Source organism: Salmo salar, chromosome 04 (assembly GCF_965601325.2).
Source record: "Salmo salar chromosome 04, fSalSal1, whole genome shotgun sequence".
NCBI lineage: Eukaryota > Metazoa > Chordata > Actinopteri > Salmoniformes > Salmonidae > Salmo > Salmo salar.
The window spans coordinates 88,007,543-88,026,606 of NC_138294.1; the positions used below are offsets into that span (position 1 = coordinate 88,007,543).

At 47.2% G+C, this 19,064-nt stretch overlaps 1 protein-coding gene across 2 annotated transcripts in view; it reads left to right on the forward strand.

The window, feature by feature from the left end:
• The window catches only part of tspoap1 (TSPO associated protein 1), a 209,868-nt gene that overhangs the window by 130,012 nt on the left and 60,792 nt on the right, over positions 1 to 19,064 (forward strand). For both annotated transcript variants that reach the window (XM_082974773.1, XM_082974774.1), the window contains exons 7-11: positions 4,943 to 5,026; positions 5,306 to 5,395; positions 5,684 to 5,806; positions 7,945 to 8,049; positions 8,864 to 8,914. In XM_082974773.1, the coding sequence (XP_082830899.1) occupies positions 4,943 to 5,026; positions 5,306 to 5,395; positions 5,684 to 5,806; positions 7,945 to 8,049; positions 8,864 to 8,914 (453 nt within the window). The remainder of the gene's footprint in view (positions 1 to 4,942; positions 5,027 to 5,305; positions 5,396 to 5,683; positions 5,807 to 7,944; positions 8,050 to 8,863; positions 8,915 to 19,064) is intronic.

Below are 19,064 nucleotides of genomic sequence, written 5' to 3' on the forward strand. Positions count from 1 at the left end.
GGAACAATTGCAATCAATATATATATTTATCTCTGTTGAAAAGTTTGTTTCTGTTGGAGAGTCTGTCCGCCGTCTCTCGTTCTCTGTCGTGGTTAGAATGGGTAGTTCAGAGTGACATTCATTAATGTTGTTATAGGAGAGATGTTTCGGCGGTTGTCGGTCTTCGCTTTCAATGATACTGAATTCCTAGCTGCAGACTAGTAATTAATATGAAAGACTTGTTCTTATTCTGTCGGTATCGATAGTCTAAGAGTTTAACCACGTGGTATGGTTAAAAATTCATCAAGAGAAATGCATGGTCTCCAACCTTTAGCCATCTCGTAATTGAGGTAAGCTCGGTCTGGTGATAGAAATACTCGGTGGGGGTTTTATTCAGAAGAGCAGAAAAGTGCCTGTCCCATGACGCCAGACCATAACTGTGCTCATGGGCAGTCCTCGGATTTAGTTCAACCCTAAAGGGAATTGGAGTTTCCTTCATTAAACAGTCCAAAATCACATTACGCAATTTCACAAACAGTTCCATCCTTATTCATTCATTTTATACAACCATTTAGATGTAAGTCTCATACCTGAGACTCTTCTATAAGCATGATTATGGTAATGTGGCCGTATTGTCTCTCATGAGTTTCACAAAATTGTACCAAATGGACCAGTTCGTTGCTGGATTCTTCACCAATCTTTTATACCTTCTCCAGAACATAAATGTCATTCGGTTCTCCAGTTCTGTGAGGTGGAAGAACTCCTTTGTTCTCTCTATACTGGGGCCATGAGGAGAGGGTCTCCTCGTAGGAATCTACGACCGCTCTTACAGAGCCTGGTGTCAGAAGTATAGAGGTCGGGGGATGGTGCCCTCAGTGTCCAAAGAGGGCAACGTCATGACACTGTGGAGTGACATGCTATGGACAGAAATGGAGTTGGATAAGGATGTTTCTGATGCGAAGGACTAGTCTCTGTAACATGACAAGCTTTGGAGCAGGTGTGGAGTTGGGTAAGGATGTTTCTGAGTTGTAGGTTTAGTCTCTGTAACGTAACATGATATGGAGTTGAATAAGGATGTTTCTGAATTGCAGTCCTAGTCTCTGTAACGTAACAATCTATGGAGCAGGTATGGAGTTGGATAAGGATGTTTCTGATGCGAAGGTCTAGTCTCTGTGGAGTGACATGCTATGGACAGCAATGGAGTTTGATATGGATGTTTCTGTTGTGCAGGCCTAGTGTCTGTAACGTGACATGATATGGAGCAGATATGGATTCAGATAAGGACGTTTCTAATGCGAAGACCTAGTCTCTTTAACGTGACATGATAATGGAGTTGGATAAGGTTGTTTCTGATGCTCAGGCCTAGTCTCTGTAATGTGACACGATATGGTTATATAAGGTTGTTTCTGATGAGCAAGCCTAGTTTCTGTAACGTGACATGATATGGAGGTGGATGAGGATGTTTCTGATTTTTATTTTTTATTTCATCTTTATTTAGCCAGGTAGGCAAGTTGAGAACAAGTTCTCATTTACTACTACGACCTGGCCAAGAATAAAGCAAAGCAGTTCGACACATACAACAACACAGAGTTACACATGGAATAAACAAAACATACAGTCAATAATACCGTTTTTGAAAATCTATATACAGTGTGTGCAAATGAGGTAAGATAAGGGAGGTAAGGCAATAAATAGGCCATGGTGGCGAAGTAATTACAATAAACCAATTAGACACTAGAGTGATTGATGTGCAGAAGATGAATGTGCAAGTAGAGATACAGGGGTGCAACGGAGCAAGATAAATAAATAAATAAATACAGTATGGGGATGAGGTAGTTGGATGGGCTATTTACAGATGGGCTATATACAGGTGCAGTGATCTGTGAGCTGCTCAGACAGCTGGTGCTTAAAGCTAGTGAGGGACATAAGAGTCTCCAGCTTTAGTGATTTTTGTAATTAATTCCAGTCATTGGCAGCAGAGAACTGGAAGGAAAGGCGGCCAAAGGAGAAATTGGCTTTGGGGGTGACCAGTGAGATATACCTGCTGGAGCACGTGCTACGGGTGGGTGCTGCTATGGTGACCAGTGAGCTGAGATAAGGCGGGGCTTTACCTAGCAGACACTTATAGATGACCAGGAGCCAGTGGGTCTGGTGACGAATATGTAGCGAGGGCCAGCCAACGAGAGCTTTCAGGTCGCAGTGGTGGGTAGTATATGGGGCTTTGGTGACAAAACGGATGGCACTGTGATAGACTGCATCCAATTTGTTGAGTAGACTCTTGGAGGCTATTTTGTAAATGACATCGCCGAAGTCGAGGATCGGTAGGATGGTCAGTTTTACGAGGGTATGGTTGGCAGCATGAGTGAAGGATGCTTTGTTGAGAAATAGGAAGCAGATTCTAGATTTAATTTTGGATTGGAGATGCTTAATGTGAGTCTGGAAGGAGAGTTTACAGTCTAACCAGACACCTAGGTATTTGTAGTTGTCCACATATTCTAAGTCAGAACCGTCCAGAGTAGTGATGCTGGGCGGGCGGGCAGGTGCAGGCAGCGATCGGTTGAAGAGCATGCATTTAGTTTTACTTGCATTTAAGTGCAGTTGGTGGCCACAGAAGGAGAGTTGTATGGCATTGAAGCTCGTCTGGAGGTTTGTTAACAGTGTCCAAAGAAGGGCCAGAAGTATACAGAATGGTGTCGTCTGCATAGAGGTGGATCAGAGAATCACCAGCAGCAAGAGCAACATCATTGATGTATACAGAGAAAAGAGTTGGCCTGAGAATTGAACTCTGTGGCACCTCCATAGAGACTACCAGAGGTCTGGACAACAGGCCCTCCGATTTGACACACTGAACTCTGTCAGAGAAGTAGTTGGTGAACCAGGTGAGGCAGTCATTTGAGAAACCAAGGCTGTTTAGTCTGCCGATAAGAATGTGGTGATTGACAGAGTCGAAAGCCTTGGCCAGGTCGATGAATACGGCTGCACAGTAATGTCTCTTATCCATGGCAGTTATGATATCGTTTAGGACCTTGAGCGTGGCTGAGGTGCACCCATGACCAGCTCTGAAACCAGATTGCATAGCGGAGAAGGTACGGTGGGATTCAAAATGGTCGGCAATCTGTTTGTTAACTTGGCTTTCAAAGACCTTAGAAAGACTGAGTAGGATAGATATAGGTCTGTAGCAGTTTGGGTCTAGAGTGTCTCCCCCTTTGAAGAGGGGGATGACCGCGGCAGCATTCCAATCTTTGGGAATCTCAGACGATAGGAAAGCGATGTTGAACAGGCTAGTATTAGGGGTTGCAACAATTTCGGCAGATTATTTTAGAAAGAGAGGGTCCAGATTGTCTAGCCCGACTGATTTGTAGGGGTCCAGATTTTGCCGCTCTTTCAGAACATCAGCTATCTGGATTTGGGTGAAGGAGAAGCTGGGAGGCTTGGGCGGGTTGCTGTGGGGGGTGCTGGGCAGTTGACCGGGGTAGGGGTAGCCAGGTGGAAAGCATGGCCAGCCGTAGAGAAAAGCTTATTGAAATTCTCATTTATAGTGGATTTATTGGTAGTGACAGTGTTTCCTAGCCTCAGTGCAGTGGGCAGCTGGGAGGAGGTGCTCTTATTCTCCTTGGACTTTACAGTGTCCCAGAACTTTTTCGAGTTTGTACTACAGGATGCAGATTTCTGTTTGAGAAAGCTAGCCTTAGCTTTCCTAACTGCCTGTGTATATTTGTTCCTAACTTCCCTGAAAAGTTGCATATCGCCGGGACTACTCGATGCTAATGCAGACCGCCACAGGATGTTTATGTGCTGGTCAAGGGCAGACAGGTCTGGAGTGAACCACGGGCTATATCTATTCCTGGTTCTAAATTTCTTGAATGGGGGATGCTTATTTAAGATGGCGAGGAAGGCACTTTTAAAGAATAACCAGGCATCTTCTACTGACGGGATGAGATCAATGTCATTCCAGGATACCCCGGCCAGGTCGATTAGAAAGGTCTGTTTTAGGGAGTGTTTCTGAATCGCAGGCCTGGTCTCTGTAACGTGACATGATATGGAGCAGGTATGGAATTGGATAAGGATGTTTCTGATGCGCAGGCCTCGTCTCTGTAATGTGACATGCTATGGAATTGGATAAGGATGTTTCTGATGAGCAGGCCTTGTCTCTGAAACCTGACATGCTATGGAGCAGATATGGAGTTGGAATAGGATGTTTCTGAATCGCAGGCGTAGTTTCTGTAACGTGACGTTATATGAGTTGGATAAGGATGTTTCTGATGCGCAGGCCTCGTCTCTGTAACGTGACGTTATATGAGTTGGATAAGGATGTTTCTGATGCGCAGGCCTCGTCTCTGTAACTTTACATGATATGGAGCAGATATGTAGTTGGATAAAGATGTTTCTGAATTTCAGGACTAGTCTCTGTAATGTGACATGAAATGTAGTTGGATAAGGATGTTTCTGATGCTCAGGCCTAGTCTCTGTAACGTGACAATATCTGGATTTGGATAAGAATGTTTCTGATCCGCTGGCCTAGTTTCTGAAACGTTTAATGCTATGGAGTTGGAATAAGGATGTTTGTGATGCGCAGGCAGAGTCTTTGTAACATGACATGCTAATGAAGAGATGTGGTGTTGGATAAGGATGTTTCTGATGCGCAGGCCTAGTCTCTGTAAAGTGACGTAATATGCAGCAGGTGTGAAGTTGGATAAGGATGTTTCTGATGCGCAGGCCTAGTCTCTGTAAAGTGACATAATATGCAGCAGGTGTGAAGTTGGTATAAGGATGTTTCTGATGCGCAGGCCTAGTCTCTGTAAAGTGACATAATATGCAGCAGGTGTGAAGTTGGATAAGGATGTTTCTGATGCTCAGGCCTAGTCTCTGTAAAGTGACATAATATGCAGCAGGTGTGAAGTTGGATAAGGATGTTTCTGATGCTCAGTCCTAGTCTCTGTAACGTGGTGGTGTCTTGTTTCAGGAATGTGAGCTGAGCAAGAAGAGAAAAGAATGTGAAAACTTGGAACATGAAGTTAGGAAGAGACAGAAGGGATGTCTGGATTTGGTAAGGGATCTTCGTCCTATCACCTGCCCGTTAACTACTGCACTCAAGGTGCTCCTCTCAGTGGACCAGGTGTTGGGGCGCTGGTGAAGGGAGAAATTCCTCTGCTATAGAATGAATGAAACGGTATCAGGCAGATGAAGGTTCCGTTCATTCTATTCCAGGCATTACACTGAGCCTAGCCTCTGATTTTTTTTTAGAGTGGCACCAGCCTCCACTGATTGCAACAGTTTAGTTACCGCTGTACTACGGTGTAGTTACTATAGCTACTCCCTCTGACAGGAGAGCCAGCTTGAGGATGAGCGAGGCAAAAATGGGCATCTAGAGGAGGAGGCGAATCTCCTCAGGAGGAAGGCACGGCTGCTCGACCAGGTCAGTCTCTATTCTAATCTTTTATATTCTATGCCATTCTATTCCATTTTATTCTATTATTTGAGGCACTCGTAGGCTTAGTGTTGTTTTTATGACAGAATGAATGTACATTAGGGTTCAAATGGAACCCTCAACTGTCTTCTCTGTCATGACCCTTCAGTAGAATGGAAGGGCGACAGTACTCATGTCCAGTGTCTCTACCGCTCCCTTTCTCCCTTCTCTCACTCTCTCTCTCTCCCCACCCCTCTCTCTCTCTCTCCACCCCCCCACCCCATCCCTCTCTCTCAGACCTGGGTTGAGAATGAGGAGCTGAGAGAACACCTCTCTGAAGTGACCGCTCAACGTGATTCAGGTCTCAAGGAGAATCAGAGACTCCGTGTCAAACTGGAGAACCTAGAGCAGGTCCTGAAGGTACAGGCTGATCTCTAGTGTAGAGCAGGTCCTGAAGGTACAGGCTGATCTCTAGTGTAGAGCAGGTCTTAAAGGTACAGGCTGATCTTTAGTGTAGAGCAGGTCCTAAAGGTACAGGCTGATCTCTAGTGTAGAGCAGGTCCTAAGGTACAGGCTGATCTCTAGTGTAGAGCAGGTCTTAAAGGTACAGGCTGATCTCTAGTGTAGAGCAGGTCTTAAAGGTACAGGCTGATCTCTAGTGTAGGTCAGGCCCTGAAGGTACAGGCTGATCTCTAGTGTAGAGCAGGTCATAAAGGTACAGGCTGATCTCTAGTGTAGAGCAGGTCCTGAAGTTACAGGCTGATCTCTAGTGTAGAGCAGGTCATAAAGGTACAGGCTGATCTCTAGTGTAGAGCAGGTCCTGAAGGTACAGGCTGATCTCTAGTGTAGAGCAGGTCTTAAAGGTACAGGCTGATCTCTAGTGTAGGTCAGGTCCTGAAGGTACAGGCTGATCTCTAATGTAGAGCAGGTCTTAAAGGTACAGGCTGATCTCTAGTGTAGAGCAGGTCTTAAAGGTACAGGCTGATCTCTAGTGTAGAGCAGGTCCTAAAGGTACAGGCTGATCTCTAGTGTAGAGCAGGTCCTGAAGGTACAGGCTGATCTCTAGTGTAGAGCAGGTCCTAAAGGTACAGGCTGATCTCTAGGCTAGAGCAGGTCTTAAAATTACAGGCTGATCTCTAGTGTAGAGCAGGTCCTGAAGGTACAGGCTGATCTCTAGTGTAGAGCAGGTCCTAAAGGTACAGGCTGATCTCTAGTGTAGAGCAGGTCTTAAAGGTACAGGCTGATCTCTAGTGTAGGTCAGGCCCTGAAGGTACAGGCTGATCTCTAGTGTAGAGCAGGTCATAAAGGTACAGGCTGATCTCTAGTGAAGAGCAGGTCCTAAGGTACAGGCTGATCTCTAGTGTAGAGCAGGTCCTAAAGGTACAGGCTGATCTCTAGTGTAGAGCAGGTCATAAAGGTACAGGCTGATCTCTAGTGTAGAGCAGGTCCTAAAGGTACAGGCTGATCTCTAGTGTAGAGCAGGTCCTGAAGGTACAGGCTGATCTCTAGTGTAGAGCAGGTCTTAAAGGTACAGGCTGATCTCTAGTGTAGAGCAGGTCCTGAAGGTACAGGCTGATCTCTAGTGTAGAGCAGGTCCTGAAGGTACAGGCTGATCTCTAGTGTAGAGCAGGTCCTGAAGGTACAGGCTGATCTCTAGTGTAGAGCAGGTCCTAAAGGTACAGGCTGATCTCTAGTGTAGAGCAGGTCATAAAGGTACAGGCTGATCTCTAGTGTAGAGCAGGTCCTAAAGGTACAGGCGGATCTCTAGTATTTTGTTGCCACACTACCAAGTTGTGTTGACTCCCCAGGGCCAGGTTCACTATGACTACAAATATAGTAGTGTTGGCATTTCTAAGTAGTGTCGCTAGGCTGTGGTGGTCATGACATTTAGTCAGACGGTAACTATCATGGTAATGACCGTCTGTCTCACGGTATTTTCTCCCCAATCTTGTGATATCCAGTCTTGTCCCATCGCTGCAACTCCCGTACGAACTCGGGAGAAACGCAGGTTGAGAGCCATGCGTCCTCCAAAACACAACCCTGCCACAACCGCTCTTCTTCTTGACACACTGCTCTCTTAACCCGGAAGCCAGCCGCACTAATGTGTTGGAGGAAACACCGTACAACTGACGACTGAAGTCAGCGTGCGGCGCCCGGCTCGCCGCAAGGAGTGGCTAGAGCTCGATGGGACAAGGACATCTCGGCCGACCAAACCCTCCTCTAACCCAGACGAAGCTAGGCCTTATGGGTCTCCCGGTCACGGCCAGCTGCGACACAGCCGGGGATTAAAACAGGGTCTGTAGTGACGCCTCTAGCACTGAGATGCAGTGCTTTAGACCACGATACAGAGCCTTAGACCGCTGCGCCACTGGGGAGGCCTCACTTTTTCATTTTATTTATATCATATTTTTCTCGAACGATTGCCAAGTGAGTGCGCACATGGAGCTTCTATTCTGTGTTGAGTGTAAATGTGTCGGTGACCGAGTGTGTAAACTATAGAGTAATTACGTAAGCGCTGTGTGGTTACATTAAATTGATGTCTCCTTTGATGCTTGCAGCATATGCGAGAGGTCGCCGAGCGGAGGCAGCAGCTGGAACTGGAACACGAGCAGGCATTGGCTATCCTCAAGTTCAAACAGAATGAGATCAAACGACTACAGCGGGTGAGATGGCAACACCACACATTGCCTCTGGTCCTCTGGAGCTCAGTTGGTAGAGCGTCTGCTAAATGGCATACATTTACTGTCCTCTCTCTCTCCCCTGCCTTCTAAACAACAACCACTGCCCAGCCAAAGCCTGTCCTCTCTCTCCCCTGCCTCCTACACAAGAACCACTGCCCAGCCAAAGCCTGTCCTCTCTCTCCCCTGCCTCCTACACAAGAACCACTGCCCAGCCAAAGCCTGTCCTCTCTCTCCCCTGCCTCCTACACAAGAACCACTGCCCAGCCAAAGCCTGTCCTCTCTCTCCCCTGCCTCCTACACAAGAACCACTGCCCAGCCAAAGCCTGTCCTCTCTCTCTCCTGCCTCCTACACAAGAACCACTGCCCAGCCAAAGCCTGTCCTCTCTCTCTCCCCTGCCTCCTACACAAGAACCACTGCCCAGCCAAAGCCTGTCCTCTCTCTCTCTCCCCTGCCTCCTACACAAGAACCACTGCCCAGCCAAAGCCTGTCTTAAATATAAGGCTATGCGCTCAGCTATACAACCAGAACATCCAAGCAACCCTGTTCCCAGAAATCACTCAGCAAGACCCAATCACCTCAAATTACATTTTTCGGCTTCACTTTTATTATGGGTATTAAAGACTTTGTCCAGTAAGAGGTAGCTGTTGGGTGCAAAGTTTGTTGGTTAATTCTGGAGGGAACTATTATGAGGGATTAGATGTGAACTAAGTAACTAAAGAACATATTTGCATGCATTGAATTACACTTTGTGAGTAGAATCATTAAATAAATAGTTTTTATTTTTCCATTCAACAGGCTGAGTTTTTCGCCAAGAGGGAGCATGAGGGAGTGGTACAGATGCTGGAGGTAAGTCTGATCTGGTTGTTGTAGTTCTCTGCTGCTGAGGTCTGGTTGTTGTAGTTCTATGGAGTAGAGGTCTGGTTGTTGTAGTTCTATGGTGCTGAGGTCTGGTTGTTGTAGTTCTATGGTGCTGAGGTCTGGTTGTTGTAGTTCTATGGTGCTGAGGTCTGGTTGTTGTAGTTCTATGGTGCTGAGGTCTGGTTGTTGTAGTTCTATGGTGCTGAGGTCTGGTTGTTGTAGTTCTATGGTGCTGAGGTCTGGTTGTTGTAGTTCTATGGAGTAGAGGTCTGGTTGTTGTAGTTCTATGGTGCTGAGGTCTGGTTGTTGTAGTTCTATGGTGCTGAGGTCTGGTTGTTGTAGTTCTATGGAGTAGAGGTCTGGTTGTTGTAGTTCTATGGTGCTGAGGTCTGGTTGTTGTAGTTCTATGGTGCTGAGGTCTGGTTGTTGTAGTTCTATGGTGCTGAGGTCTGGTTGTTGTAGTTCTATGGTGCTGAGGTCTGGTTGTTGTAGTTCTATGGAGTAGAGGTCTGGTTGTTGTAGTTCTATGGAGTAGAGGTCTGGTTGTTGTAGTTCTATGGTGCTGAGGTCTGGTTGTTGTAGTTCTATGGTGCTGAGGTCTGGTTGTTGTAGTTCTATGGTGCTGAGGTCTGGTTGTTGTAGTTCTATGGTGCTGAGGTCTGGTTGTTGTAGTTCTATGGTGCTGAGGTCTGGTTGTTGTAGTTCTATGGTGCTGAGGTCTGGTTGTTGTAGTTCTATGGAGTAGAGGTCTGGTTGTTGTAGTTCTATGGTGCTGAGGTCTGGTTGTTGTAGTTCTATGGTGCTGAGGTCTGGTTGTTGTAGTTCTATGGTGCTGAGGTCTGGTTGTTGTAGTTCTATGGTGCTGAGGTCTGGTTGTTGTAGTTCTATGGTGCTGAGGTCTGGTTGTTGTAGTTCTATGGTGCTGAGGTCTGGTTGTTGTAGTTCTATGGTGCTGAGGTCTGGTTGTTGTAGTTCTATGGTGCTGAGGTCTGGTTGTTGTAGTTCTATGGTGCTGAGGTCTGGTTGTTGTAGTTCTATGGTGCTGAGGCCTGGTTGTTGTAGTTCTAAGGTGCTGCGCTCTGGTTGTTGTAGTTCAATGGTGCTGAGGCCTGGTTGTAGTGATCACAATATAGTTGCCAAATCTAGGAAAACCAACGTTCCAAAGGCTGGGCCTAATATAGTGTATAAGAAGTCTTACAATAAGTTTTGTAGTGATTCCTATGTTAATGATGTAAAGAATATTTGTTGGTCTGTGGTGTGTAATGAGGAGCAACCAGACGCTGCACTTGACACATTTATGAAATTGCTTATTCCAGTTACTAATAAGCATGCTCTAATGTTGTCTAATGAGACTGAGGTGAAGTAGCTCTCTTACGGGTAATGTGTCAATATTCAATATGTTGATACAACAGTAGCTAAGATGGGGAGAAGTCTGTCCATAATAAAGCTCTGCTCTGCCTTCTCAACAACACTACCAACAAGGCAGGTCCTACAGGCCCTAGTTTCTACCTTCTGAACAACACTATCAACAAGGCAGGTCCTACAGGCCCTAGTTTCTACCTTCTCAACAACACTATCAACAAGGCAGGTCCTACATGCCCTAGTTTCTACCTTCTCCACAACACTATCAACAAGGCAGGTCCTACAGGCCCTAGTTTCTACCTTCTGAACAACACTGTCAACAAGGCAGGTCCTACAGGCCCGAGTTTCTACCTTCTGAACAACACTATCAACAAGGCAGGTCCTACAGACCCTAGTTTCTACCTTCTCAACAACACTATCAACAAGGCAGGTCCTACATGCCCTAGTTTCTACCTTCTCAACAACACTATCAACAAGGCAGGTCCTACAGGCCCTAGTTTCTACCTTCTGAACAACACTGTCAACAAGGCAGGTCCTACAGGCCCTAGTTTTTACCTTCTTAACAACACTATCAACAAGGCAGGTCCTACATGCCCTAGTTTCTACCTTCTCAACAACACTATCAACAAGGCAGGTCCTACAGGCCCGAGTTTCTACCTTCTGAACAACACTATCAACAAGGCAGGTCCTACAGACCCTAGTTTCTACCTTCTTAACAACACTATCAACAAGGCAGGTCCTACATGCCCTAGTTTCTACCTTCTCAACAACACTATCAACAAGGCAGGTCCTACATGCCCTAGTTTCTACCTTCTCAACAACACTATCAACAAGGCAGGTCCTACAGGCCCGAGTTTCTACCTTCTCAACAACACTATCAACAAGGCAGGTCCTATAGGCCCTAGTTTCTACCTTCTCAACAACACTATCAACAAGGCAGGTCCTACAGGCCCTAGTTTTGTCGTACCTGGACTACTGTTCAGTCGTGTGGTCAGGTGCCACAAAGAGAGACCTCTGAAAGTTACATTTGGCTCAGAACAGGGCAGCACGGCTGAGAGCTAATATTATCATGTAAATCATTCGTGGCTCAAAGTGGAGGAGAGATTGACTTCCTCACTACTTGTTTTTGTAAGAAGTGTTGACATGTTGAATGCACCAAGCTGTCTGTTTAAACTACTAGCATACAGCTCAGACACGCATGCCTACCCCACAAGACATGCCACCAGAGGTCTCTTCACAATCCCCAAGTCCAGAACAGACTATGGGAGGCACACAGTACAACACAAAGCCATGAGTACATGGAACTCTATTCCACATCAGGTAACTCATGCAAGTAGTAGAATCAGATTTAAAAAACAAAAATACACCTTATGGAACAGCGGGGACAGTGAAGAGATACACACACAGGTACAGACACGCATACACACACACTCTATACACACACGTACATTGTAATATTGTTATATGGTGGTTTTATACATTTTGTATTGTAGATATGTAGTGGTGTAATGTTATATGATGCAAAAAAGTGTTTGGTTGATGTAAGTGCCTTAATATGTTTGGACCCCAGGAAGAGTAGCTGCTGCCTTGGCAGGATCTAATGGGGATCCATAATTAACCCCAGGAAGAGTAGCTGCTGCCTTGGCAGGATCTAATGGAGATCCATAATAAACCCCAGGAAGAGTAGCTGCTGCCTTGGCAGGATCTAATGGGGATCCATAATAAACCCCAGGAAGAGTAGCTGCTGCCTTGGCAGGATCTAATGGAGATCCATAATAAACCCCAGGAAGAGTAGCTGCTGCCTTGGCAGGATCTAATGGAGATCCATAATAAACCCCAGGAAGAGTAGCTGCTGCCTTGGCAACAGCTAATGGGGATCCCTAATAAACCCCAGGAAGAGTAGCTGCTGCCTCGGCAGGAACTAATGGGGATCCATAATAAACCCCAGGAAGAGTAGCGGCTGCCTTGGCAACAGCTAATGGGGATCCCTAATAAACCCCAGGAAGAGTAGCTGCTGCCTTGGCAGGAACTAATGGGGATCCATAATAAACCCCAGGAAGAGTAGCTGCTGCCTTGGCAACAGCTAATGGAGATCCATAATAAACACCAGGAAGAGTAGCTGCTGCCTTGGCAGGAACTAATGGGGATCCATAATAAACACCAGGAAGAGTAGCTGCTGCCTCGGCAGGAACTAATGGGGATCCATAATAAACCCCAGGAAGAGTAGCTGCTGCCTCGGCAGGAACTAATGGGGATCCATAATAAACCCCAGGAAGAGTAGCTGCTGCCTCGGCAGGAACTAATAAGAATCCATAATAAACCCCAGGAAGAGTAGCTGCTGCCTCGGCAGGAACTAATGGGGATCCATAATAAACCCCAGGAAGAGTAGCTGCTGCCTTGGCAGGAACTAATGGGGATCCATAATAAACCCCAGGAAGAGTAGCTGCTGCCTCGGCAGGAACTAATGGGGATCCATAATAAACCCCAGGAAGAGTAGCTGCTGCCTCGGCAGGAACTAATGGGGATCCATAATAAACCCCAGGAAGAGTAGCTGCTGCCTTGGCAGGAACTAATGGGGATCCATAATAAACCCCAGGAAGAGTAGCTGCTTCCTTGGCAACAGCTAATGGAGATCCATAATAAACACCCGGAAGAGTAGCTGCTGCCTTGGCAGGAACTAATGGGGATCCATAATAAACCCCAGGAAGAGTAGCTGCTGCCTCGGCAGGAACTAATGGGGATCCATAATAAACCCCAGGAAGAGTAGCTGCTGCCTCGGCAGGAACTAATAAGAATCCATAATAAACCCCAGGAAGAGTAGCTGCTGCCTCGGCAGGAACTAATGGGGATCCATAATAAACCCCAGGAAGAGTAGCTGCTGCCTCGGCAGGAACTAATGGGGATCCATAATAAACCCCAGGAAGAGTAGCTGCTGCCTCGGCAGGAACTAATGGGGATCCATAATAAACCCCAGGAAGAGTAGCTGCTGCCTCGGCAGGAACTAATGGGGATCCATAATAAACCCCAGGAAGAGTAGCTGCTGCCTCGGCAGGAACTAATGGGGATCCATAATAAACCCCAGGAAGAGTAGCTGCTGCCTTGGCAGGAACTAACGGGGATCCATAATAAACACCAGGAAGAGTAGCTGCTGCCTTGGCAGGAATTAATGGGGATCAATAATAAACCCCAGGAAGAGTAGCTGCTGCCTTGGCAGGAACTAATGGAGATCCATAATAAACCCCAGGAAGAGTAGCTGCTGCCTTGGCAGGAACTAATGGGGATCAATAATAAATACAAATACCAAATAATATATAGTATACAGCCATAATGTTGGCTAACGAGACTGAGGTGAAGTAGCTCTCTCGCAAGTAACATGTCAATATTTGTCCAAGCCACAGTAGCTAGTGGAAGTCACTCTCTCTGTCTCTCCCCAGAGAAGTGAGGGGTGAAGTGTGTTAGTTAAGAGTCTGTCAGTGTGGCTCTAGGAAGGCACACATAGTCCCACGAGAAGTAACACGCTCTGATTAGATGGAGCTACATCATTTATTATTCAACCAGACATGTCTCATCACCCCAACACACACACACACACACACACACTCTCATCACCCCAACACACACACACACACACACACACACACACACACACACACTCTCATCACCCCAACACACACACACACACACACACACTCATCACCCCAACACACACACACACACACACACACACTCTCCTCACCCCAACACACACACACACACACACACTCTCATCACCCCAACACACACACACTCTCATCACCCCAACACACACACACACTCTCATCACCCCAACACACACACACACACACACTCTCATCACCCCAACACACACACACACACACACACACACCACACACACACACACACACACACACACACACACACACACACTCTCATCACCCCAACACACACACACACACACACTCTCATCACCCCACACACACACACACACACACCACACACACACACACACTCTCATCACCCCAACACACACACACTCTCATCACCCCAACACACACACACACTCTCATCACCCCAACACACACACACTCTCATCACCCCAACACACACACACACACTCTCATCACCCCAACACACACACACACTCTCATCACCCCAACACACACACACACTCTCATCACCCCAACACACACACACACACACACACACACACACACACACACACACACACACACACACACACACACACACACACACACACACACACTCTCATCACCCCAACACACACACACTCCCATCACCCCAACACACACACACACTCTCATCACCCCAACACACACACACTCTCATCACCCCAACACACACACACTCTCATCACCCCAACACACACACACACACTCTCATCACCCCAACACACACACACACTCTCATCACCCCAACACACACACACACACACACACACACACACACACACACACACACACACACACACACACACACACACACACACACACACACTCTCATCACCCCAACACACACACACTCTCATCACCCCAACACACACACACTCTCATCACCCCAACACACACACACTCTCATCACCCCAACACACACACACACTCTCATCACCTCAACACACACACACTCTCATCACCTCACACACACACACACCCTCATCACCCCAACACACACACACACACACACACACACACACACACACACACACACACACACACACACACACACACACTCTCATCACCCCAACACACACACACACACACTCTCATCACCCCAACACACACACACACACTCACTCTCATCACCCCAACACACACACACACACACTCACTCACTCTCATCACCCCAACACACACACACACACTCTCATCACCCCAACACACACACACACACACACACACACACACACACACCACACACACACACACACACACACACACACACACACACACACACACACACACACACACACACACACACACACTCTCTCATCACCCCAACACACACACACACTCTCATCACCCCAACACACACACACACACTCTCATCACCCCAACACACACACACACTCTCATCACCCCAACACACACACACACTCTCATCACCCCAACACACACACACACACTCTCATCACCCAAAACACACACACACACACTCTCATCACCCCAACACACACACACACACACACACACTCATCACCCCAACACACACACACACACACACTCTCATCACCCCAACACACACACACACACACTCTCATCACCCCAACACACACACACTCTCATCACCCCAACACACACACACACTCTCATCACCCCAACACACACACACTCTCATCACCCCAACACACACACACACACTCTCATCACCCCAACACACACACACACACACACACACACACACACACACACACACACACACACACACACACACACACACACACTCACACACACACTCTCATCACCCCAACACACACACACACACACACTCTCATCACCCCAACACACACACACACACTCACTCTCATCACCCCAACACACACACACACACTCACTCTCATCACCCCAACACACACACACACTCTCATCACCCCAACACACACACACACACACACACACACACACACACACACACACACACACACACACACACACACACACACACACACACACACACACACACACACACACACACACTCTCATCACCCCAACACACACACACACTCTCATCACCCCAACACACACACACACTCTCATCACCCCAACACACACACACACACACACTCTCATCACCCCAACACACACACACTCTCATCACCCCAACACACACACACACTCTCATCACCCCAACACACACACACACACTCTCATCACCCCAACACACACACACACACACTCTCATCACCCCAACACACACACACACACACACACACACTCATCACCCCAACACACACACACACACTCTCATCACACCAACACACACACACACACTCTCATCACCCCAACACCCACACACACACACTCTCATCACCCCAACACACACACACACACACACACTCTCATCACCCCAACACACACACACACACACACACTCTCATCACCCCAACACACACACACTCTCATCACCCCAACACACACACACACTCTCATCACCCCAACACACACACACTCTCATCACCCCAACACACACACACACACTCTCATCACCCCAACACACACACACACACTCTCATCACCCCAACACACACACACACACACACTCTCATCACCCCAACACACACACACACACACACTCTCATCACCCCAACACACACACACTCACTCTCATCACCCCAACACACACACACACTCTCATCACCCCAACACACACTCTCATCACCCCAACACACACACACAAACACACACACACACACACACACACTCTCATCACCCCAACACACACACACACACTCATCACCCCAACACACACACACACACTCTCATCACCCCAACACACACACACACACACACTCTCATCACCCCAACACACACACACACTCTCATCACCCCAACACACACACACACTCTCATCACCCCAACACACACACACACACTCTCATCACCCCAACACACACACACACACTCATCACCCCAACACACACACACTCATCACCCCAACACACACACACACTCTCATCACCCCAACCGATGCTAAACAAAACAGAGTATAAATATTTAATATTGCTTTCTCTCTCTCTCTCTCTCTCTCTCTCTCTCTCTCTCTCTCTCTCTCTCTCTCTCTCTCTCTCCTCAGTCAGTAGACAAAAGACTTCCCTTAGTGGCTGATGCAGTTGAATACCTTATCAGTCCTTTATGTAGTTTACACACCTGTCAGCATAGAGACGTTATTATAGCACCAACTTGCCCTCGTGTTGTTTCTAGCTAGCACTTACCTGGCGGCTGGATAATATGACAGTTGGAAGTGTTAACAGATGACTGTTATACTAGCTACCTTCCTTGTCAAGTTTATTTATGCTTATATGCTGCGACTGGGAAGTGCCAAGTGTTTAGTGTACTTTTGAACATATAATGAACCCACATGGCCCTTGACAACTATATTTTATTAATATTAAGACTTACAATATTATTGTTTGTAAGGATCACTGGCTCAGTTCAAATCCTCATCCTGCTGACTGGCTCCCGAAGACATAACAATGAAAGAAAATCTAACAGCCCGGTCGTCTTAAAGAATGTGTATATTGTTATTGCGTGTGTATAGCCTTTTGTCTGTGATTGTATATAATGTGTGCGTAAAGCATTTTCTCTGTGATTACATACAACGTGTTAATGTGTGTGTGTGTGTGTAAATGAAGTGTGTACATATTCTATTCTAGGACTGGATTCAGCGTGTATCGCAAAGGGAGTTGGTACAGTACCGTTACTCTCCTGATTGGTTGGAATTGCTCATTAACTATTCCTCCTACTCTCTCTTTTGCTGTCTCTCTCTCTCTCTCTCTCGATCCTTCTCTCTTCCTCTTTCTCTCAAAACAAAAGAACATCACTTGTAAAAGCTCGCTCTCTCTTTTTTCAGAGGAGAGAATAGGTACGGAGGACAGAGAGAGACATGCTAGAGAGATCATAGAAACAGACAGGATAGAAGTTTGGTACGGAGGACAGAGAGAGACATGCTAGAGAGATCATAGAAACAGACAGGATAGAAGTTTGGTACAGAGGACAGAGAGAGACATGCTAGAGAGATCATAGAAACAGACAGGATAGAAGTTTGGTACAGAGGACAGAGAGAGACATGCTAGAGAGATCATAGAAACAGACAGGATAGAAGTTTGGTACAGAGGACAGAGAGAGACATGCTAGAGAGATCATAGAAACAGACATGATAGATACTGTATCTATCACTAGGATTTACAGACACAGCCTTCTCTCTGAGGACCTGGACTCTGATTGCAGTGTGATTTTAGCCTATTAACTTTGTGTTCTTTCTTTTCCTGCAAACCAGACTACATTGGACTCCATGCAGGTACCAGCAACAACCTCACCCAACCTCAACTACCCCGTTTTCAACCTAAACCACCCAGATCCCAACCTCAACCCCCCCGTTCCCAACCTCAACCACCCCGTTCCCAACCTCAACACCCCCGTTCCCAACCTCAACACCCCGATCCCAACCTCTACACCCCGTTCCCAACCTCAACCACCCCGATCCCAACCTCACCCCCCCGTTCCCAACCTCAACCCCCAGATCCCAACCTAAACCACCCAGATCCCAACCTCAACCCCCCGTTCCCAACCTCAACCCCCCCGTTCCCAACCTCAACCCCCCCGTTCCCAACCTCAACACCCCGATCCCAACCTCAACCACCCCGTTCCCAACCTCAACACCCCGATCCCAACCTCAACCACCCCGTTCCCAACCTAAACCCCCCCCGTTCCCAACCTCTACACCCCGTTCCCAACCTCAACCACCCCGATCCCAACCTCACCCCCCCCGTTCCCAACCTCTACACCCCGTTCCCAACCTCAACCACCCCGATCCCAACCTCAACCACCCCGTTTTCAACCTCAACCACCCCGATCCCAACCTCTACAAAGCCGTAGACACAGGTGTCATTGCAGCAAGGTAGTGGCTCATTAGTTTGAGAATGAAGAACATATGTAAACGTCAGCGCTGGTGATACCCTGATGGTAGTTGTTTCTAGAGAGGTATTTATGGAAAGACAAAGATGGCCTCTAATGTTCTCTAGCTACAGCGGAGGTGGTCTATA